The 24,686-nt window shown below is 38.1% G+C and overlaps 2 protein-coding genes across 3 annotated transcripts in view; both read left to right on the plus strand.

Annotated features, from left to right (window-relative positions):
• LOC104602488 (uncharacterized) overlaps window positions 1-2,159 on the plus strand; it is a 47,185-nt gene extending 45,026 nt beyond the window's left edge. For both annotated transcript variants that reach the window (XM_088898288.1, XM_010266188.3), the window contains one exon: window positions 1,735-2,159. The gene's annotated coding sequence lies outside the window, so the exon portion shown is untranslated. The remainder of the gene's footprint in view (window positions 1-1,734) is intronic.
• Window positions 2,160-7,982: 5,823 nt separating this feature from the next.
• LOC104602487 (alpha-soluble NSF attachment protein-like) overlaps window positions 7,983-24,686 on the plus strand; it is a 28,226-nt gene continuing 11,522 nt past the window's right edge. The window contains exons 1-4 of the mRNA XM_010266186.3: window positions 7,983-8,383; window positions 9,469-9,518; window positions 9,599-9,671; window positions 11,641-11,720. Coding sequence (XP_010264488.1) covers window positions 8,239-8,383; window positions 9,469-9,518; window positions 9,599-9,671; window positions 11,641-11,720 — 348 coding nt within the window. The 5' untranslated portion in view covers window positions 7,983-8,238. The remainder of the gene's footprint in view (window positions 8,384-9,468; window positions 9,519-9,598; window positions 9,672-11,640; window positions 11,721-24,686) is intronic.

Raw genomic sequence — 24,686 nt, forward strand, 5'->3', positions numbered from 1 at the left:
CAGTCTTGATAGAAAGTCATGGTGAAGCCATCTGGACCAGGTGCTTTGGATCTATCCATTGAAAACACCGCCTGTCTGATCTCCTCTTCACTAAAATCCCGTTCTAACCAGTTAATTTGTTCTTCTGATAGCCTAGTTCAATCCGTTCCTTCCAATCTTGGCCTATTGTTCAATGGTTTCCTATAGATTGATTTGATATGATCCACAAACAATTTGGCTATCTCATCTTGGTTTGTGACTTCCTCTCCATTCACCTCTAACTTAACCACAAATTTTTTTCTTCTCCTCCCATTAGCTATTGCATGGAAGAATTTTGTATTTCCATCCCCTTCCTTAATCCATTTTTGTCTTGACTTTTGCCTCCAAGAAATTTCCTCTCTAAGAAGAACTTCCAATTCCCTCTTTAGATTTCTTCTCAAAACCCTTTCTTGCTCACTCATAATCCTTTGGGCTTCTTTGGAACCTAGTTCCTCAATCCTGGACACCAAGTTAATTTTTTGCTCCTCTATCCTTCCAAAGTGTTCCCTATTCCACTCCTTGGTTTTGGATCTCAATCTTTTCAGCTTTTTGTGGAATCTCACTCCCTTTCACTTCACCCCTCTCAGATCTTCTCTCCATAATTCCCCAACCATGTGCACAAAGTCCGGGTGAATTAACTACATATTCTCAAATCTAAAATGTTGTGGACCAGTGCCTAGAATTTCAGGACTTAACTGGATAGGGCAGTGATCAGAAATGACTCTGGGTAAAGCTCTAGCCATCAAATTCCTCCAATGGTTCTCCCACTCTTCATTAAAGAGGAATCTATCTAGTTTCGAGCATAGGGCGTTTTCTTGGAAATTAGACCATGTAAAATTGGATTATAAAAGGGGTAAATCCTTAGGCCACAAAGTGTTAATCAATTCATTGAACTTTCTCATGCTGATTGTAACTGTTCTTTAGGGGTTGTTAGATTCATTACAAAACCTAATTACATTGAAATCCCCCACCCCCCAGACACCAAGGACCATCCCATTGACCTCGTATACCATACAACTCTTCCCACACCTCATGTTAAGCACATGGAGGGCTTCATAATTATTATTTTTTAATTATACACTAAATCATAGCCATCCCATAAACGTTATAACCAAAGGGTGGAGTTCAAAATAGAAGAGAGATGAGAAAATGTTATAAACAGTAGCATTATTATATTTGCTTTGAAGTAAAACTTCTAATCCAACTTATAAGGAGCATAATAAATAAGGTAGTATTTAATGCTTTATTTTTCCTTAAGGCTGAGTTTGGAAGGAGTACAAATGCAAATATGTAGAGTGCAAAACCTTATATTTTGTATGTATTTACGCTGTACATATTTGCATTTGTACTGCTTCCAAACTGAGCCTAAAGGATAAAGACATTTAGGAGAATCAGTGATTATACTACTAAACTGAACGGGTAAAATTGTCCTTGAGAAATCAGGAAGCAACTAATTGTCTCTTGCTGCTTATTGCACGGAGTAATTAGAGATTCTAAACAAGTTGCAAGAAAAACAGAAAAAAAAATATCTACTTCTGTTAATGGTTAATCTTATTTGTGTTTCTTTGAGCAAGGGGAAGTAATCTCTTCAACACATTTGTTCTAGTTTGTTTTTATCTTCAACACATGATCTTGCCATCATCAATTTAGCATTGTCTTCATGCTGCCATTGCTTTAGATGGGCAAGTGATTAAAAGTTCTCTGTTTTACTGTCAGATTGTCAGAGACGTTTCCACCATCAGAAAATCTATCTTGAAGTATCTCTTAGTCATCATTACATGAATTTGTGAAAGGACCAGGTATCCTTTTCATTTCTCAACAGGAATTCAAATTATTTAAATGCGGAAACATTCATTATACACCAGTGTCCTCTTTGTGGAAGTATCATGGTTTCTATGAAGAGAACAAAAAGCAAAAGAAATCAAACTCTCTGTACTGATGAAAATACTTGGGTGTTTTTCTAACCATACTAAACCATATATCGCGGTACACACTGCACGTGTGAGTGGTTGCACCAACAATTGACTTCATCTAACACTTGTAATTTTCCATTTACTGCAATCCTCAAAGAGAATGTGTCTGTGTTTGATAATTATGAATTGTTTGATGAATTTGCCCATAGAGTTTGTGTCTGTGTTTGATAATTATGAATTGCACTCCTCTGACAACTGACTTTTACCCAAATCTCGGGGGGAACAAGTTCCTATTCCAAGCCAAGTTTTGTAATTTGTATTGGCTGATCCATTCCGATTATATCCCGGTTGATTGGTGGCCCTGGCCCTTGATCCTTGCACCATTGCTACACTGGTTAATTTCGTGCCTAGCACTATGAAATAGGCTGTAATTTAGACTGGATGGATAGATCAACCCCTTCATTAAGTGCTATAGATCAATTCCACAAGCACGAGGACTCGGCATCAACCACATTGTTATACAACAGTTTACCAACAGAGATGACTTTGGTAAAGCTTGAAAGCTTGTCTTTCGATGCCTGAGGCACCTAGTCATGTGAGGGAGACCCACTACCAAGCACCAACAATCAGTTGGGTCTTGGATTTACACATTCTCCAGATAAAGACCGGTACTAAAGTGTGGTCCAGGTGAGTCCGGATCTCCTGCCCATGTCTACCCACATAACATCGCAGCCACACATGGGGAACATCTCATCCTCCTACATAGTATTATGCATAGGGAGATGTTCCCAATGCACGGAGGTAGTGTGTTGCGGGTAGATATACGCAGAGTTCTTGTAGGCAGGAGATCCGGAGTCAGTCCAGGTATGTACTGTTTCGGCCTTTATGTTAGAATATATCCTCAGGGTGGGCTCTTACTTTGCCCACGTTTTACCCAAGGTTCAAAAAATTGTTACGTATCGGCCCTTATCAGCCGATACATATCGTATCGTATTGGGCCCTTCCCAATACGCCCCTACAGGGGTTGTATCGGGTCAGGGCCTGATTCAGAGGGTAGCCGGGACTTAAACCGGCCCCTCTGAACCAAAATTGAAAAAAAAAAAAAGTGGAAGTTAAAAAAAAGGGCCGATACTGGCTGATATGCCCTACTGGTGTATTGGCCAGTATCAGTACTTTGAACCTTGGTTTCACCCTCAAGTTTGGTTGAATTGAACTTAAGGCCCGTTTGGTTCGTAGGAATAGGGGTCTGAGAATGGTTCACTCCCATTCCAACTGTTTAGTTGGATGGAATTGAAATCCCACTCATTTGAGGGAATGGCCATTCACTCCCCCTCCTTGGGAATGAAGACCCATTCTAGCTGATTACAATTCCAATTCCGATTTTGATAGGTTTTAATTGTTCTGGTTGTGAATCAAACGTACTCTTAATTCCCACATTCAATTTCAATCATCTAACCAGACCGTTGTTCTTGTCGATAAAAGAATAAAGAAAAAACATGTTTTTTTTTATATGGAACCACTACTAAGTTAGAAAATTCATGGTTTCAACAACAGCTATTGTAACCGTAAATAGACATTATTTGCAAATTTTAACTGGCGTTGTTACAGTTGTTGCTTTAACAGTAGCACTTGCCGAGTGTTACAAAGCTTTGGCCAACTACTACCAGTCAACTAAAAAAATCGTTGTAATATCACCACATTAGAGGGCTTAACCTGAACTAACCGTGTTGAAGATTAGGTTGAATTAGGGTTCGGATTGATGTTTCAACACTTGGTAAACTTTACTTTAGCTCGAGCCAATCCAACCCAAGTTTCAACGTGGAGGTCTAAATTCTAAGGCCATGTTCGCTTTTCGGTAAGTTATTTATCCGAGTAAATGCAATTACCTGAGTAACTTTTTCTTGGGAAATACTTGTCCAGGTAAGTGCATTACCCATGTTCTTTTATTTATTAGGTAAATAAGGCAATTACCATTTTAACCATAGAAATCTATTATTAAAAAGGGCATTTTTGTCCCATTCAACTGTTGGCAACTTTCTCCTTATGTGGGAAAGTTATTTACCCACCTAGGAGATGGGTATCACTTTCCTAGGTAAGTGAAAATAAATTTTCTTTGGTTCCCCCATAAAACTGAAAAAAGAACATGGGATTCTTGGTCAATGGGAACTAAAATCCCATTGACCAACTTCCCCCTCTCCAAATCCAAAAAGAGAACACCCCCTAAAACAAATACGAGTAATGCAAATCTTACATGCATGTAGCACTCATGTGTGACAGCTGTCTTGGTCCGTGTCATAGAGTAACAGAAGGGTTCCGTCTCATCTAGGATGTATTGTGATTTACTGATTCTCGAGGGCTACACGGTACATGCCCTTTAGGCATGTAAGAAGTCCTTGATAGATACTGGCAAAATGACTAGAGATATCTGTCAACAGTTAAATAACCTAGGTGTTTGGTTCCGTGGGTGTTTATTCAATAAACGCTATCACATAAGTGTTACTTCAACAGTTATCCTCTCATGCTCTTCCGTATACATTGAGAACAACAAAAGGTGATTTCGGTTTCTGTGCACGCTTATCGTTTGAGAAAGTTATTTTTTAAAACTTCCTCAAATGGTTAGGCATTTTTTCATTGTTACGCTGATGTGGTGTCTAGTTGTCATAAATGGTTGTAATTATTATCTTTCTCGGTTTTCTCAACAAATAAAGTACAAATGTGGAATGAAAAAATGTAAACAAAACCAAATTCATACAACATAATTGCTGATGTTATTATTATTATTATTATTATTATTAGAGTTGGACTATGATACAGGAAAAAGGTTTGCCGGTAAATGCTTTTATCCTATACGGTATGAATGCAGTAGATTTAGAAAACATAACGGAGATAAATACAAAAATAGAAGATGCAAGGAAATAAGTAAATCAGTTTATACAACTCTTGGAAGTTGGAAGCTTTCTTCCACCATGAAAAGACTCCATAATACAAAGTAGGACATGGTTTTTTATGGGCTATACGCTGTGTAAACTTTTATTTATCAGCACTCTTGGCAGATATGAGAGGTATCAAAGAAAAGAACAACCAAAGTATACAATTCTTCTTTTTTTTTAAAAATTTTTTTCTTGCCTTGTAAATCATCTTAAACCATACGTTTGTAACAAGTTTGGGGTTTGTCAATATTCATGATTTTGTTTATTAAAACAAAATTAACTGTCACATCAACGAAAAAATAAATTGCTTTTGCTGATGTGGCACTTATTTTTGTTGTAAAGGACAAAATCGTGCATATTGGTGAACAAACCCAAGGCTATTGATTAGTTTTAGTTCAATAGAAAATTGAGGGAAAAGATGCACATAGTGGGCATTGGCAATTTGGCATTCACAAATCACAATGCCAAAAGTCTACCTTTCCATGGGTTTGAACCGTGCCTCTCCAATGAGAAGATAATAACTAACCACCTAGACTATAATCGTTGACCCTTTGGGATTTTATAGGCGCAAATTTTTAATCAAAATGTTTGGCTCACCTCATTCGGCAGTTGGCAGTGAAATGCTAAGAGTAAAAGGTAATCATATCAGCAATTTTCACAAAACAAATTTGTATGTTTAGCACTTTTTGACATCAACAGATGTTTTTTGAGCCAAGGGGCCATTTGTAAAAGTGGGCAAAATTGGATCTTCAGCTATTCTGTAGTTTTTTTTTTTTAATCTTCTTAGGCTTTATTTTATTTTATTTTTTATGGAAAATGATGAGCTACACAAGTCGGGGGTTGCTCTTCCCCTCAAATCAGTATCACAAATAAAATTAAGATTACAAAACCTAAAATCTCTAGTACTGTTTTGACAACTTAGAGCCCTTCGGGCTAACCAATTTGCCTTGATTCTCTTTTATGAATTTATCCTTAAAACAACAATTCCGGTTACCTAAAGTTCTAAACTAGACTATCATTACTTTAAAGTTACATCATAGGATCTCGGCACTAGTAACACTTCAACCATCCTATTCCAAATTTGTTTCAATGATTCACACTTAACAAATAGGTGATCAATATTCTCCTCTTCCCCACAATGAACACATGTTTGCTCTATTCTATAACCCATCGTGATAAGTTTATTTTTAGTGGGAAGTTTTTCATTTAAGCAAAAGGAAGGTTTTAATTTTCGGGGGAATCAATAGATTCCAAAAATTATTTATATAATTATTTGACAAGCATGCCCCTCCATTAAAACGACATTCCTCAAAATAAGCCGATTTAACTGAAAAATCTCCATCCGATGTTAATTTCCATACCATCTTATCCTCCATATCATCATGAGGAATCAAGATTGGTTTGATGCATTGCCAAATTTGAGGGGAAGCAATCGTTTTAATTATATCCTCCATCCAAACCCTTTTTTCATGGTCAATCACCCTACTTACTAGGAAATCCATGTTGTTCACATCAATCTAGTTATTGAGATCCAACAGAGCCATTTCCAGCCCATGTATCCTTCTAGAAAGAAACCTTATTACCATTTCCTATTCTCCAAGTGGATCCCCCTTTTGATCATATCTCTAGAGCCCAGAATCCCCTTCCAGGCCCAAGATACTCCTTTTTTGGGCTGACCTCCCAAAAGTTGTTTTTCTTGACATATTTACTTGAAACCACTCTATCCCATAAATTATTTTGACAATTAATAACTTTCCAACCTAGCTTAGCAAGTAGAGCCTAGTTGGTCCATTTCAGATTCTTAACTCCTAATCCTCCCCACATTTTGGGAGTGCAAACTCTACTCTAATTAACTAAATGGATGGGTTTCTAACTTCTCGCATTTGAGTATGAAAAATCCCTTTCAATGTCCTCAATTACATTGATTGGAATTTTAAAGGCTTGCATGGCAAACTAAGGAACTAGACACAACGGAATTAATTAGAGTCAATTTTCCAACTAAAGAGAGGGAATTTTTTTTCCAACCAGCTAGTTTATTGGCCATTTTTTCTCTAATATTATATTTAAAAGTTTCCTAAGAAACTCTACCATCAATGATGAGAGCTCCAAGATATGTTTTATTTTTTACTTTCAATGGGAATCTTAAGGAGGCTATGATTTTTTAAAAGTGATTAGGAATGTTTTTAAAAAAAGATATGACCAACTTAAGGTAATAAGGGAGCTGACCAGAAGCTTTAGCAAAATTGTCCGAAATCTCCCTAGTTTTCAAACTAGCATTGATTGAGGCCTTTGAGAATGGGGGCTTTATTTGTTTGCATTGAAATCTGACATATAAATACCTCTAAAACTATAATAATTATTTTCAGAGTTATATTAAAATTGATAATTTTTTAAAACTTTTTATTAAAAAATAATTAATTTTTACTTTGCCTTTTAGTAGATAAGATGGCAAAATATTAAATTATATATAGGGGTATAATAATCAGTCCGACATGCTATTCAGCCATTCTCAATCTACTTAAATAACTTATTCAGCAAAAATAAATAAATGAATAAATAATAAGTTTTCATTTCAGCCACTTCAACCGTTATCAAACGGCTCATAGGATTCCAATCATGTGGATTTTCTTTTTCGTTACCGTGGGGAAATGTCTTTGGTGGAACCTGTATCAGCCTATGAGGTGTAAATGGATCTCGGAAAAATCTATCAGGTGTATATGGATCTTTGGGTTAAGATATGGGAAACGTCAAACATGTCGAGTTACGTTACGTGATCTTAATTCGGTTGGTCGGGTGGTTGCATTCTATTTCTAGCCCAAGTCCGAGTAGGCGAGTAGAAGAGAAGAGGAGGATTAGAAATTAGAATGCGGCCAAATCTTAACCAGGGTCATCGATGTGGGTTGGGCTCGGTTGTTGAGCCCGGCCCAAACTTGAACAATCCCCTACTAATACTGTTTTTCCCTGCTTGAAGAATCAGTGCGCGTTTGTAACTTTTGACCACGGTGGAATACCTTTGGAGAGGATGCTCTTTTCTTTTTTACTGAAACCGTTGGATTGGAACCTTATTTATGGTTTCGATAGGATGTGTTAAGATCAATAATTAGGACCGCTGCTGAGCAGGGGGGGCATAGCCATAGAGGCTTTTTCGTATGTTGCTCCACTGAATGAACATTCCAGCTTAACAGCGAAGGAAAACCTGTTTTTCGTTCTCCCAAGGAAGGACTCCATCACAGCCTTTTACTTTTCTTTGTCGTGTTTTCCTCTTCTTATAAATAAAATAAAATCGGACATCCTTCCGAATCTCCACCTTTATTCCGTCTACCGTCTTCCCTCTGTCTCTCACATTTACGACGCAAGGGAGATCGGAAGTGCAGAAAATGGCGGATCAAATTGGCAAAGGAGAGGACTTTGAGAAGAAAGCAGATAAGAAGATCAGTGGTTGGGGTTTGTTTGGTAATAAATATGAAGATGCTGCAGATTTATTCGAAAAAGCTGCGACTAGCTACAAACTCGCCAAAGCCTGTAATCATTCCATCCCTCAATTGATTATCTTTTGATTATTTGTGTTATAGAGTTAAGGTTTAGATGCGATTAAAGTGAAGCTTTCCATGTTATCTCATGGCAACATCCTTTTGTTTTCCTGTTTTTTTTAAGTAGTTATTGTTGATTCAGGTTTCGTTTAGATCCATTGTAGGTGGGGGAGGAGGTTTGATGCTCGGTTATCGAATTGCGTTTGTTTGATCAGTCTCTTAATGATGCAAATGGACGCTTTTCACTATGCAATTAAATATCTGAACCTTGACATGACAATTTAAATATAATTGCTCAGCTCAACCCGCGCTTGATGGGTCCGTAGGATTCCTGCTACAAGTTACAATTGGGGTCCCTGTAGTATCAATAAAGAACCTTTCATATTAGCTGATTGCTTGGCATCGAATTATCGTTGTTAGATCTCCATTAAACTTTTATTTATCTAGTATCCACTGGGACCAAGCTTCCAGCTTAGAGATGAAAGTGAGGCACTTGTAGTTGATTGAGAGCTCTGGCCCAACTTCATCCTTCATAGTATGGCAACCGATGGATGGAAGTTTGTTTCTTTTCATAGAGATGATTCTCTCTCTCCTTTTTTTTTGGTAATTACCATTTAGAACTGTGGAGCTCAAATTTAGATGCATTCTTATGTTTATTTTAGAAAAGCAAAGCGTGTCAATGAAAACTAATCTAACAGTCTTTATAAGTTTGACTTTCTTTTTATTCATTTATTTTTCAATAAGAAGAGAGGTGATACTTTTCAAGAAGAAAAGATCATGTGGAACAAAATGGGAAGGAGAGGAAAAAGTAGAGCAAAATCTGAGGCTCAGGGTACAGTCCAGACCAAGCAACTCTATTCTTAGCTAATGAGGGAGGGAGGGAACGAAAGGATTCATGCAGTTTAACCTGATTAGTTCGGATGTTTGAAGAACTATGGGTTTGATCACTCATAGGAAATTCAACGTGGTTAAATGGCAGATCCAAAGTTCATTTTTTCCTTCTTAATCTAGTTCAGTGAATTTTGGTAGAGGTAGACCCAAAATTTATTAGCTTGCTAACCCTTCAATTGTTTTCAGGGGATAAAGCTGGATCTGTATATGTCAAAATGGCTAACTGCTATTTGAAGGTAAGTGCTTTGTGTAATGCATTGCCAAACTCAAATATTTCTTTATGAACCTTTCTAATGCTTTTATTTTCTATTTACAGGCAGAAAGCAAGCATGAAGCTGCTTCATCCTATGCGAATGCTGCAAACTGTTACAAAAAGGTTTCTCCTCAAGGTTATCATATTACCAGCTCATATATAACTTGATATGTCAATCATCAATCTATTATATGTTCATCGAAAATACATCTCTAACTATGATGAAGGGGAAATGCGAGAGGAAAGAATATTGAGAGGATACTTGATTACAAAGCGAAAGTATAAAACAGAAGTGTCTCTCATAAAGACTAGATAGAATTCACATGTCCATACATAGACATCAGCTAAGTCCAGTGCAGTCCAAAATTGATCTCCAAATGAGGCTTTGAATACATCATCCAACCCTGCATGGTCCATCATCCAATTGAAAAGAAGGGGACCAATATCAGCACAGATACACCTCTTGTCCCTAGCCATCCCTTAAAAAATCCATCTTTTCCTTTCTCACCAAAGCCTCTCAAAAAACTAGGAAAGGTATAGTCCTCTAAAAGATCTTGGCCCTTCAAATCTACCAAGGGATGGCGACAAGAAGACCTTCACCAGAAAAGGAGGTTGGTATCTAGGTCTTTTGACTAACACAAAGAAATAACTTCATACATGCACCACCATGTCACAAAAAATGAATAGATGAATCATGTTCTCCTCAAAATGCCTACAAACAACACAAAGGCTGGCCAGCTAAAACCCTCAACTTTTTTTAAGTGGTGAATAGACAAAACACTATATGAAGATATCAGCCAAGCAAATGCTTCTAGTTTGAGTGGCTAGATTACTTCTATTTATGAACTTACCTCTCAAATGATCCCATCTTGTGAAACTAAGACAGGATGGATGACATGTTTCAATGGAGAAGACAATGCTGCTTTTCTTGCCAGCTCTGCATCCCACCTATTGGAATCAACACCATTGTTGCTATAGCCTACATATCAAAAAGTGCTAGAGTTTATCTGAACCCAACAAGAACGTCCTAACCACTCTCTGAACAAGGATAGGTTCCTAGATTTTATCCTTCCTAGACCTAAGCCCCCATGATGTTTCCTTTTACATGTTGTTCCCCATTGACGAGATGTTTCTTTTGGTATCCAAAGAAAATACCTCATTAACTTCCCCAATCTTTTAATTATCAACAATAGTTTATTGATAGAATATATAACAAGGCTGCATGCTCCTAATGGGCATCTGCCAATTCTTATGGTTAGACTCTTTTTTGGTACAACAAATATTTTTGGAGTGTGTTTTTTTGGTTCCTAAAAACATGGATAGGTTGCACAAATAGGAGCTTACATGAATATATTTGGATTCTGATGAGAGGGTTGCAGACCATGGCGAGTACATTTTTTACAATGACAGCATGTTATCAGTCATAAATCATAACAACCCTCCTGCAGCCAGGCGGCATGGGCAGGGAAAGTGATTAAGCTCGATTTCAGTGGCTGCTCTCTCGGGAACCCAATTTCAGGAGTGGAATGCTTGCTCATAGAATTTGGAAGAATATATAATAGAAAAATTAGTGTGGTTAAATGCAGAGTTATAACTGTTGAAGAGGTTTCATGGACCTGGTCCTCCCTGTTGAGAGTAGGCCCAATACTTGTTCAGTATCTTTTTATTGGTAATAATACATTAAAGTTGTAGAAATAATTTTTAAGAGAATTAGGATCTAGGAGGAATATAATACTGTAATTTTAACAAAAAAGTATAAATGAGGGTACATGCCTCAAAAGTGACAATTTGTGCTTCCTTGGTTCAATAATCCACAATGAATGAGAGAATGAAGAAGACATTACCCGCAGAATTATCTGTGGATGAATTTCTGCTTCCTTTTCCAGCCTAGCATTATATAAAGTTATAACACAGATAGGTGTAACCTAAGGACATGAATCTGGAAGCTGAATGCCATGGTTTGCCAAGTCCTGAGCAAGGGATGTCATCTTTTGTAATTACAAAATGAGAAATTTCTGTTCACATTTTCAATCTCTGTTATTTTGTCCTACTTTGTAACGGTTAATATCATCTGACAGCTCACTAATATTAGATGCTCTCTGCAGAGGCTATTTCATGTTTAAATCAGGCAGCCAATATTTTTACGGAAATTGGCAGGTTTAACATGTGTGCAAGATATTTTAAGGTATGCCTGAAACCAATATTTTTCTTGGCAATTGTACCTCATCTAGATATGATATAGTGATTCACCAATCAGCTATTTTGCAAGTTTTTTACCCTTGGGATGGGAGTGTAGCACCTCAGAATCACTCTTTACCTACCCTAATTTATTTATTTATTTCGACTTCTCTCTGCTGTCATCTGATGGAGGTACATCTTGTGGATCTGTAACTTCTCCTTTGGGATGTATGTGTGCATGTGATACTTACATTATATCCGTGTATATCTTCATCAATATTGTCAGCATCATATAAGCCTTGTTCCAACTATATGCTGTTAGTCGTTCTATCCTGTTCATTACCATATCCATTGCTAAACTGTGGGCCCTTAAATCATTTCCCCCTACTTCAACTCGTGTCCTTTTTGACCTGCCCCTAGCTCTTAAAATGAATAATAATATTACAAAACTGTCTAGCAGCCCTGTTCTCAGGTCAGACTTGCTTCTTTACCCCTACGTTTGATATGACATTTTATAACTGTGCCCAAAATATTGCAGGCCTGTTGACCTCACTCTTAGCTTAAGTTTCTGCCAATCTATTGGCTGCCCTTGGCACCCAAGATACATTGACTTGCCCTTTGCTCTTCTAGCCCTATTAACTTATGGATGACTACTTATTGGCGCTATAGATGGTATTTTTCACCTATACTCAAACCATCATAGTCTACTTTCCCTTGTCTTATCACCTATTGGAAGTTTGGAACTACTCTTATATTCCTTTGAATAAGCTTATTTCAGATCCTATCCTTTTTTAGTTTTCCCTCTTATCTATCTCAACACTCACATATCTACCACACTTAGTTTTCCCTCTTTTCCTTCATACAATGTCATTGGCCTTATAACTGTTTTGTAAAACTTTCTTTCTAGTCTAAGTGGTATTGTCCTATCAAATAAGATTCTGGTGCATCCCTCCAATTTGTCCATCCTACTCTTATTCTGTGGGCAACATTCTCCTTAATCTTTCCTTCTTTATGGATTAACCAATGAAGGTAATGGAAGGGGCCACATCATCTCTTGGTCTCCAATCCTAGGTGTGCTCCGGTTTCCACTTTTATTATTAATAAATTTACATTGCATGCATTTTATTTTAGTCCTATCTATTTTAGAACCTCTTGTTTGTAAGATCTTTGTCCATGAAATCTTATTTTTCATTTAATCCTTCTTTAACATTAGTGAACAAATGCACCATGGGACTTCCTTCGGCAAAAAACTCTGATAGAGCTCCGGTGACTCACCTTCAGTTTGCAGATGGAATTATAATTTTTTGTGAAGGGTGTGATTTGATGAAGTGGAGAAAACTAAAGAATCTAATAATTCTCTTTGAGAGTGCATCTAATTTGAAAATTAATTTTGGCAAGCGTTGTTTGTGGGGTCAGTGATTTAAAAGGTGCACCTAGGCGCACAGGCAGGCACATTTTAGGGTATGCGCCTTGCCTAGGTCCTAGGCACAACATTTTCAAAAGGCACACGCCTAGTGTGCCTAGGCATGTGCCTGATGTGCCTTGTGCCTTAGATTTTTAAATTTTTATGCTTTTTGTTTTTTTTTTTCAACCTAGCGGTTGGGGCAGGGGCTCTGCCCCCAGACCCCCGACCACGCCCCTCGAGAATCCCCTATTTGCTAATGTTGTTCATTCATTCATCCTAATAAAATATCTTGTTAAAAGGCAATTAAAATTATAAAATTACTATTTTTTGTGTGAGAATTAAGAATTTAAGACCCTAACATAGACTTGTTTGGGCTTGCCTCGAAGGGCATGGTACAAAGGCGGTTCATAGAATCAAGAATGCAATATGTTTTACGTCACATTAGCTACTTGAAGTAATGCAATTGAGGAAAAAAAGAGATTGTGGGTTTTACATACTTGAAAATGTTTTATATGTTTGATATATTTTTTTAAATTTTCATTTGAATACGCTTTACATGTTTTGTTTATGTATTTTAATTTTAGATAATAGGTTTTTTAAAACATTTATTTTAAAATTTAAGTTTATATTTTTTATTAATATTATGTTTGATATATTTTTTTTTGCATTTTTTTTAATTTTCTGACTTTTTTTTTGTTTTTTTTGTAGTGTTTTCAACCCACTGTTGACCCAGCCGGTCGAACCGTTTGAACTGTCACCCAGTTAAGATTTTGGGTCCGATTCAATCAAGACCCGTCAGACGGTAAAAAACTGTTAAATTGGTCAAGAACCGTTTGACCCATTCGGTTCTACTGTTGACCTGTTCAACTTGGTCACTGGGTCGCATGTTGCACATTCAATGTATGCAAACTTTCAGAGACCATAACTTTGCACTCTGATGTCCGATTGGGGTGATTTTTTTTTGATTTTGGGTAAATTTTTGAGATCTATGTGTCCCAAGGGGCTGTAGGCACCTGGCCCCGCTATTTTCGCAAAAAAAAAACCTTTTTTGGCCTCAAATTGCAATTTTTAACATTTTTTATAAATAAAAAATTAAAAATGAGTTAAAAATATATAAATTAAATATAAAAATGCATATAACATATCTAAAACATGTTTATGCATTATTTATTGATAAAATATATATTTACACACACACACACACACATATATATATATATATATGTGTTGACATGGCACGGTCTAAACAGCTTGACCCAACTGGTCGAACTGGTGACCCACGACCCGGAGGCAAAAATGGTTCGACTTCTAGGTCGGTTTTTAAAACATTGTTTTTGGCATTTTTTGTATTTTTACACCTTGCTTCAAAAACGCACGCACCTCGCCTTGCGCCTCAAGCACAAATTGCCCCTTGCATATTTTCGTTTTTGCACCTTGTGCTTTTAAAACACTGGGTGGAGTTGAACTTGGGGAGTTGGGAAATTGGAGTTTGTTGTTGCTTGCTTTAGAGTGCACCATCTCTGAATGGCCCTTGACCTATTTAGGACTCCTAGGTGCTAATCCAAAGGGGAGTTGGTTTTGGAACCCAATAATGGAAAAGTTTGAAAGAAGGTTAGCAACTTGAAAATAGAATTATATTTCTTTGGGGGCCAAACCGCCGAAGTTACTTTAACTAGGGTCAGCTTGCCAACCTACCGATTTATTTTTTGTTTGTCTTTAAGATTCCTTCTAGGGAAGATAAGAAGATAGAAAAATTGACGAGGGATTTCTTGTGGGAACTAGGGGAAGAGAAAAATGATTACTTGATTAGGTGGGAGGTGGTTCGTCAAAGTAAGGAAGAAAGGGGATTAGGGTTAGGGAATCTAACACGTAAGAATGAAGCTCTACTAGGCAAATGGTTGTGGAGGTGGCCTTTGGAAAGAGAGAGCTTGTGGCATGAGGTGGGAGATAGTATCCATGGCTGTTCTGAAAATGGTTGGGATGCTAGGGTATCTCAACAGGCTACACTTACCAAAAACCTTGGAAGGCAATACACAACATTCTCCCTAAATTCCTCAAGTTTGTAAAGTATGATGTTTTCTTTGGTAGTTTTGTTCTCTTCTAGGAAGATGTTTGGGTGGGAACTCAACCTCTTAATGACCTCTTTCCCTCCCTTTATTCTATTTCCCTCTATTAAAGGGTATCTCTAGTTTCCTTTCTTCCCTAGTTCTTCTGTTGTCTTTAAATTGGGATTTTGGCTTTCATAGAGGGTTGAGGGATGCGGAATTCTCTTTTGTCTCTGAGCTTTTGCTTTTATTGGATTTTGTTTGTCTAGACCCACTTAAAACCTAACAGAAGAATTTGGACCTTGACTCTGAGTGGCTCTTTTACTTATGCCTTCTTCAAGCCCCTTTGTTCTAACTCCTCTCCTTGGGTGTTCCCAGACTCCCAGTTAAAGAAATTTAGTCTAGGCCTTCCCCTTAATATAGATGTTTTTTTGCTGGGAAGTGTACTATGGTAAGATTAATACTTTGGATAACCTACAAAAGAAGAGACATTTTTAGTGTTTGTCCCCAAATTGGTAACTCTATGCAAAGTGCAGATTGCAAAATGAGGACTGTTACCACTTACTAATATCTTGGTCCTTTGTTGCAACTATTTCGAATTGGATTTTTATATTGTTTGGATGTAAGTGAAACTTGCCATATGAAGTAAATTTGCTTTTTGATCCGTCTACTTTTGGGTGGCCTATGAAGAGAGAGAAACTAATGTGTAAATGTATTAGAGCAGCTCTTTTATGGACTATCTGGGAGGAAAGGAATGCTAGAATATTCCAAGAAAAAGGAAAGAAGTCTTTCTGAAGTAAAGGAGTGTATTATGACAAGGGCAATTCTTTGGTTGAAAATCTCAGTTCTTTTGGAGAATTATTCCAATGATGATTTTCGGAGGAGTTGGGCAGCAATGGCCTTCACATCTTCCAAGAATAATAGAATTCAAGAAAGTTGGATACTACCTCTGGAGGGCATTATTATAAAGCTGAACTTTGATGGGAGTGGTCAAGGTAATCTAGGACCTTCGGGTATAGGAGGGATCTTAGAGAGATGATAAGGACAGCAGCTTTCTCTCCATATTTTCTGGTCTGATGGGAGATGAAGACTCTACAAGGGCTGAGATGCTAGCTGTTGTACAAGGAATACAGATTGCTAACCAACTTGGAGTGGAGAATTTGATAATTGATGGAGACTCTAAGGTGGGGTGGTTGTCGGGTCTGGAACTGTTATTTGGGGTTATAGGGATCTTCAAAAGTTAAACGGCTTACAAGGAATATGTCAGTCAGCTTTCATTGGTTTAGCATATTGGAAAATGCCTTGGATGATTATTTAGCTAAACAAGGGGTTTCTCCGGTTTCTTTGTATTGGGCTACTTTGTAAACTGTAATCTGGTTAGAGTTGAAAATTGTAAGCATCCTTAAAGGGGAGGTAGCATCTTGTGCCTCTTCTTAGGCTGGTTGTACTCTTTCTTCCTCTTTATTAATTAAAATTCCATTCATCTATCAAAAAAAAAAAAACTTCCATGATTAGTGCTAATAAATAAGGGCTAAGTGCTGAGCTTGGTGAAATCCTATTGTGATTGGAAACTTTGATGTTTCCCTCACAGGTGTTTTAACACTGGTTGTTTTACCCTATACATATCCTTAATTAAGTTATTTTTACCTTTTTGGTACTCCTCTCTTTTCCAAAACCCACCATATTATCTCTCTAGTGATTCTTTCATATGTTTTCTCTAAATCAGTGATACCATATAAGATTTCTCTTCTGTTTGAACTTGTCTAACAATTATCCCAATAAAAAATATAGCTTTCATGGTTTATCTCCATGGCAAAAACCAAATTGATTTTTTTTTTTGATAATTGAAAGAAATTTATTAATCAACAATGATAAATAGTACAATGTCCCCAAGGAGAGGCACGAGATGCAACCTCTCCAAGCTAGTTAAAAACCAATTTGATTTTTTAATTTACATAGTTTCATATTGTAGCTTCTGCTCAATTACTCTCTCCAGAAGTTTCATGGAGTGGCTTATAAATTTAATCTGACGATAAATATTACGACATTGGTATAGCCTTTGTTTTTAAATATAGGAACTATTGTGCTCTTTGTCCATTCACTTGGCATCTTCTTTGTTTTTGTTATCTTATTGAACAGTTAGCCATGATAGGCCTTCCTCTTCCATACCTTTTCAAACTTCTATTCAGATACCATTAGCTCCTAATGCCTATTCTTTCTTTATCTTATTTAAAGCTTCTTTCACTTTGGGAATTCTAATTTTAAGAAGGTTGGGGTTGAAAATTCTAATTTAGCCAACATGATGGCTGATTCTCTGGTCAAGGCCGGGGTTGGAAAAGTTTGTTTAAATTGGGGCTGCCTAGGACCGACTGCTAATTTGTAACATGTAATCAGTTGCTGTCATTTGTTTTTGTTTCTGTTGTTAATTGTGGTGGGGCCTCTCTTGGGAGGCCCAATGTCGTACACTTCTTTTGCTGTGTACTTTGTGTGCAATTTGGTGTTGAATGGATATTTTTACCTTGTTACTTATCAATTTTTTTTAAGAAGGTATCAAGAAAAACAACCTTTTGAGAAGAAAGTACTGTTTAGAAAGTTGCAAAAATTCAAAAGAAAGTAGTAGAAATCAGAGTTCAAGAGGAGAGAAGAAGAAGAAGAAGGTGGTGATAATTTGGGTTCAAAGAGAGAGATTTTCAAACATAATCTCTTCTCTTACTCCCTTAATTCTATTTCATTAAGTTAAACTTTGGTAATTTACAGAGAAGCCCCTAGTTGGGCAGAAAATTAAAAAAGACATAACATAAGAAAGAATAAAGCCCAGATTAAGGCCCATTACAACAAAGAATATAAAAGATAAAAAAGGATAAACAGCCTATGGGCCATTTGGCCCATCTTCTCTACACTCTCCCTCAAGTTGAGCATAGATGTCAATCATGCCAAGCTTGCCAGTATCATGCTGAAGTTTAGCCTTGGGAATGCCCTTGGTGAGGAAATCAGCTAACTGTCCTTCAGAGGTGATGAAAGGTAGACACACTTCTCCATAAGCCACTCTTTCTCGAATGAAATGTCTGTCAACTTCAATATGCTTAGTTCTATCATGTTGCACTGGGTTGTGAGCAATGTTGATGGCGGCCTGATTATCACAGTATAACATCATTGGCTTATCATGCTCAATACCTAGTTCCTCCATCAAGGATCTAAGCCACAATAGTTCAGAAACTCCATGAGCCATGGCTCTGTATTCTGCTTCGGCTGAAGATCGAGCAACAACCGATTGTTTCTTGTTTCTCCCAGAGACAATATTACTTGCCACCAAACTATAGTACCCAGAGGTAGATCTTCTGTCATCAATGTTTCCGGCCCAGTCAGCATCTGTGTAGGCTTCAAGTTTCATATGGCCATGCTTAGCAAATAGAATTCCCTTTCCAGGGAGCCTTTCAAATAACACAGAATCCGCTCTACTGCTACCATGTGAGTATCCTTGGGAGCATGCATGAATTGACTAATGCAACTGACAGCATGTGCAATGTCTGGCCGAGTCATGCATAGATAAAGAAGTTTTCCAAGTAGTCTCTGGAAGACTCCCTTGTCTTCTAACAATATTCCATCTGAAGTAGAGAGTTTATGGTTCATATCGATAGGAGTAACAACTGGTCTAGCGCCTATCTTCCCTATTTTAGAGAGCAAATCATGAACATACTTTCTCTGAGAGATAAGGATTCCATCTTTGAATCTAGCAACTTCTATGCCAAGAAAGTATCTCAATTCCCCCAGATCTTTGATCTCAAACTCTGTATGAAGGAAAGATTTGAGATCATTAATCCCTGAGACATCATTACTAGTCACAACAATATCATCAACATACACAATCAGGTAAACGACCAAGGATCCTCTCCTCTTCACAAAGAGGGTATGATTAGATTGTGTCTGTACATAACCAAAGCTAACAAGGGCAGTCCTAAACCTTTCAAACCATGCTCTAGGGGACTGTTTGAGTCCATAAAGAGATTTCTTCAGCCTACAGACCTTTCCTTTCATATCTGTTTCATACATCCCTGGAGGAAGAGACATATAGACCTCCTCATGTAATTCTCCATTCAGAAATGCATTCTTTATATCCAGTTGATAAAGTGGCCAGTTTGAGTGTGGAGCCAAATATAGCAGAACCCTCACAGAAGTCGTCTTGGCAACAGGGGCAAAGGTCTCCAGATAATCAATCCCATATGTCTGTGTATAGCCTTTTGCAACCAACCTAGCCTTGTACCTTTCAATGGTGCTATCAGCATGATATTTGATAGTAAAAACCCACTTACAACCTACTGGGTCATTCCTTTCAGGCAAATCAACCACTTCCCAAGTGTCATTCTTGTATAGGGCATCAATTTCTATTCTCATAGCATCCCTCCATTCTGGAATATTAAGATCTTCTGACACAGACCCGGGAATTGGGTTAGAAGCAACAGAAGAAAGGTAGGCAAAATATGAAGGAGAGAGCAAAACTATAAGAAAGGTGTTTGGAAATGCAATGTGCAGTACTTCCTTTTTCCTTTCCTAATAGCAATGGGGATATCAAGGTCTGGGAATGATGGCTCCAAAGGGGCTGTAACAATACCTGTTGTCTCATCTGTAACTGGAAGTGCATGAGGCTCATGTGTTGTAGGGGAAACAATCTGCTCATTTCTGGTTCTTTGCCATTAACACAACCTGGGATTAAAAAGAGGGCGAGGAGGTAAAGGAGGAGGAATAGGAACACTGGAATGACAGTGAAGTGACTGATCCTCCCTTGACTCATTTGAAGGAGGAAGAGACTCAACAAAAGACTCAACTGGGATAGGAAGAGGAAGGACAAACACCTATGACAAATCCTCCCCCTTTGGACAATGTCTCTCCAGAGAAGAACCATAAAAGGAAGAAAGCTCATCAAATGTAACATCCATTGAGACATACCGAGTGTCAGTCTTCGGATCAAAACAACAGTAACCCTTCTATGTGGGGGAATAACCAAGGAAGACACACTTGTGGGCTTTTGGTTCAAATTTATGTCTCTGGACACTTGGGATATGTACATAACAAGTGCAACCAAAGACATGAAGAGGAATAGGAAAAAGATCTTTGTCCGGATGAAGAAGACTGAAGGGAGACTTAAACCCTAAAACCCTGGATGGCATACGGTTTATAAGGTAGGTAGTAGTGAGAACTAACATCACCCCAAAATTTTGTAGGGACATGTGAGGCAAATAGAATACTTCTTGCAACTTCAACAATATGTCTATTTTTTCTTTCAGCAACTCCATTCTGTTCTGGGGTTCTAACACGAGTTTTGATAAATAACCCCTAAATCAGTGAGATAGCAGGTCAGGTTTTTCTCAAAATATTCTTTTGCATTGTCAGATCTGAAAATTTTAATTCTGGTATCAAACTGGGTTAGGACAAATTCATGGAATTGCCTCACAAGTCTGGGAACTTCATAAAAAATATCCAAGTGAACCGAGAAAAGCCATCAATGAACAAGATAAAATATTTGTAGCCACCCATAGAAGGTAAGTGGTAAGGCCCCACACATCAGAGTGCACAATATTAAAAGGAGAAGAAGATCTTTTATTACTCAGAGGATAACTGTTTCTACAATGTTTTGACAGTTTCACAAGACTCACAATGAAGACTGGACAAACTAATTCCCTTAAACAGTTCTGGGAATAAATGATTTAATGCAGAAAAAGAAAGATGACCCAAACGAAAATGACATAACATGACTCGACTAATGGACTCTGTAGATGTAGACCCCAAAGTAGCTTTTCCAGGTTGTTCATGGCACTGTTCAGGAGTATCCAACAAATATATTCCATTCGCCTCACGGCCACTCCCAATCACCTTCTGAGACTCTAGATCCTGAAAAACACAGTAGGAAGGGAAGAAGGTTACATAGCAGTTTAATGACTTCGTTAGGCTACTTACAGATAACAAGTTTTTATTTAGTCTGGGTACATGAAGAGCAGAAGGAAGAACCAAGGAGTCTGTAGCCTTGATGGTTCCCTTGCCGGAGATAGGGGCAAGAGAGCCATCAGCTAGGGTGATTTTGCCACGTCCAGGAAGTAAATCCTATAAAACAAACAAAGTAGAAAGGTTGGTCATATGACCAGAAGCACCAAAATCAATAATCCAAGGGATCCTACGATTACCTGAAATGGTTGCATGATTGGCAAAAGCCCGTATACCTGAATGAGCAAATGCAGAAGAGGTTGAATTTCTTGGAGGGTTGGAAGAAGAGGTCACACCCTCTAGGTGACTGATCATCCTCCCAAACTTCTCATATTTTGCCTTCATAGCTGCTAACTGCTCACTAGCCGTCATCTCTTCAGTTTGGTATCTGTCACTATCTGGACCAGCAGCAACATTAGCACTCCCTGCCTTTATATTATCAGACTTCTTCTGAAACTGAAGGTAGGAGCTTAGGATGCAATTTCCAGCACTTGTCTTTAGTGTGTTTTGGCTTTTTACAGTACTCACAGATAATCTCTTTCTTCCCTGAGCTACTTGGAGTCCCTGCAACCCCCTTGGGTTTCACTCCCATATTAGCAAAGTGATCATTTAGATCAGCCCCTGGACCTGGACAAGTCTTCTGCTTTCTTCACCACTTACCAAGGCATATGCTTGAGACAGTGAGACACTATCCTTGGATAAAATATTTTGCTTTGTAATGTCGTACTCTGGATTTAGCCCTGCCAAGAACTCAAACACCTTGTTTCTCTCAACCAGTTTTCTGTAGGTCTCAACATCATTAGTGGTGTCCCAGGCTACAACTTCTATCAAATCTATTTCCTGCCATAAAGACTTTAGTGTTGAGAAGTATACAACTAATGGTTTCTCCCCCTGTCTCAAATTCTTCACATCACTTCTCAACTTGTAAACCCTGACCACATTTAATTTTTGGAAATAGGTTTCAGCAACACTATCCCAAATTTCCTTTGCTGAATTCATCCACAAATAGTGCTGACTAATCTGTGGTTGCATTGAGTTAACAAGCCAATCCAATAACAGTATAATTTTCTTGCATCCACTTTTTACATGATGGATCATCTTCCGGAGGAGCCTTTTTGCTCCCGGAGATAAAACCCCACTTGCCTCTACTACAAATATGAATCTTTACTGATTGTGACCAAGCCAAATAATTAGTTCCATCCAGCTTGACTGTGGTCACAGCCAGTAGAGAGCCAACCTCTATGCAGCTTGACTGTGGTCACAGCCAGTCCCGGAACCTGTCCAGATTCAGCAACATGCTTGTTTTCAAAGTCTGAGGAGTTCATCTTCTTAAATACTTAAAAAATGACTTCAAACAACTTCGAATAACAACAAATGAAGATAGAACAAAAACTGTGTTGTGAGCCAACCTCTATGCAGCCGTACCAGTAACATGCTTGTTTTCAAAGTCTGAGGAGTTCATCTTCTTAAATACTTCAAAAATGACTTCAAACAACTTCGAATAACAACAAATGAAGATAGAACAAAAACTGTGTTGTGAGCCAACCTCTATGCAGCCGTACCAGTAACCTGCATCACACCCGGAAGCTGGGAGAAACAGAGAAAACTCAGCCGCTCCTTGTAGACTTCACAGAACACCAATCCACTTGATTTGATCTACAAGAAGGAGAACGAGAAAGCCTTCAGTCACTGAGTGCCTAGGTCAAACTCCCTGTGGGGCTCGCAATCAGACTTCTCCAGAAAATTAGGGTTTCAGGCAACACACTTGAATCTGTCAAGAGGACGACAAAACCAGTCCCCTTCTCTCCAGAAACCACTAACAACTGGCCTGAAATAGGTTTCTTTAACTATTCATACGATTCAGTTCTCCATACACACTATGTATTGGAAGAAAGGTGAAAAAAAAGGGGAAAAACGAGTCTGCTTTGATACCAAGAAGAACAGCCTTTTGAGAAGAAAGGACTGTTTAGAAAGTTGCAAAAATTCAAAAGAAAGTAGCAGAAATCAGAGTTCAAGAGGAGAGAAGAAGAAGAAGAAGGTGGCGGCAACTTGGGTTCAAAGAGAGAGATTTTCAAACATAATCTCTTCTCTTACTCCCTTAATTCTATTTCATTAAGTTAAACTTTGGTAATTTACAGAGAAGCCCCTAGTTGGGCAGAAAATTAAAGACATAACATAAGAAAGAATAAAGCCCAGATTAAAGCCCATTATAGCAAAGAACATAAAAGATAAAAAAGGATAAACAGCCTATGGGCCATTAGGCCCATCTTCTCTACAGTATCTATTAACTTTATAATGGTATAGTTATTATTTTTTGGGGAGAATGACGGTTCAGCTCAGGGTCAGAATTTTTAGGCCCAAAGTACAGTTGGGGTGGGTGCCAGCTCGGAATTGATGCCAATTCACGGGTGGGCATTGGTGTATAGAGTGTGGGTTTTTGACATTTTGAATGTTTAGTTCTGCAGTGGAATTCAGAAATCTGCATTGGGCCTGTCCGTACTTTTTCGTATCTTTTTTTGATAGATAATGATAATTTTATTAATTAAAGAACTAAGTAGGCATCATACAATTCCCCACAAAGAGGCGCGGGGTGCAGCCTCCAAACTACATCATAAAGCTTACAATTGAGCCCAAAAGAGCTGATTCCTATGTATTCCTTGTTTAGCTAGGAAGTCTGCCAGCCCATTTGCCGATCTTCTTTCCCATTGAACTGTGACTGAAATATTTGATGTTAGCCACTTAAATTTTCTCAAAGCCCCCCTGTACAGCCAGGCTGCCATCTCTGGTTCTTTTAGCCATCCAACAACCAATTTGGAGTCACCTTCAATTATTAAATGCTCCACTGCCAACTCTTTTGCAATTTCTGCTCCTTGTGTCACAGCTTGGAGTTCTGCATCTACTGAATCTCCCAACCCTATAGGACCGGAAAATAGAGCTACAATCTGACCCTCATCATTTCTAAAGACTACCCCTATTCCAGGTGGCCCCGGGTTGCCCAAACTACTGCCATCAAAATTTAATTTAATGAAGCCTGCATCAGGAGGCTTCCAATCCACCACCGGCTTGCTTCTGACTGCAGAACTTTTAGCTAGTTGTTCCCAATTCCTCCTTATATCATCAAAAGTGTAGGATGAGAACAGGTCAAGGATTTTACCCAGCTTATGGCTATACATAAGATACTTTCTATTCTACACACATGTCTGATCCCTCTCCTTGTCATTAAAGATTCTAGCATTTCGTTCCTCTCACACAGTTCACACCAAAGCAACTCTAGCACACCTCCACAAAACTCTTCCTCTTCTCTTTGGCCACCTGAAAGTTGTAGGATCAAAAAAATTGCAAATCTGCTCCAGTTCTGTCTACCTGCACCCAAAAAGATCAAACAGCTTTTCCCAAAGTCCTACAACAAAAGGGCAAGTGATTAGTATATGGTAGAAACTTTCTTCATTTGCTTTGCATAGGGTGCACCAGTTAGGAGAGATACAAAGACTAGGTCTTCTTTTTTGCAAAACATCCTGAGTGTTGATTTTCCCAAGGGAGACTTCCC

Source organism: Nelumbo nucifera, chromosome 2 (assembly GCF_055504915.1).
Source record: "Nelumbo nucifera cultivar China Antique chromosome 2, China Antique-T2T, whole genome shotgun sequence".
In the NCBI taxonomy this organism is placed as follows: Eukaryota; Viridiplantae; Streptophyta; class Magnoliopsida; order Proteales; family Nelumbonaceae; genus Nelumbo; species Nelumbo nucifera.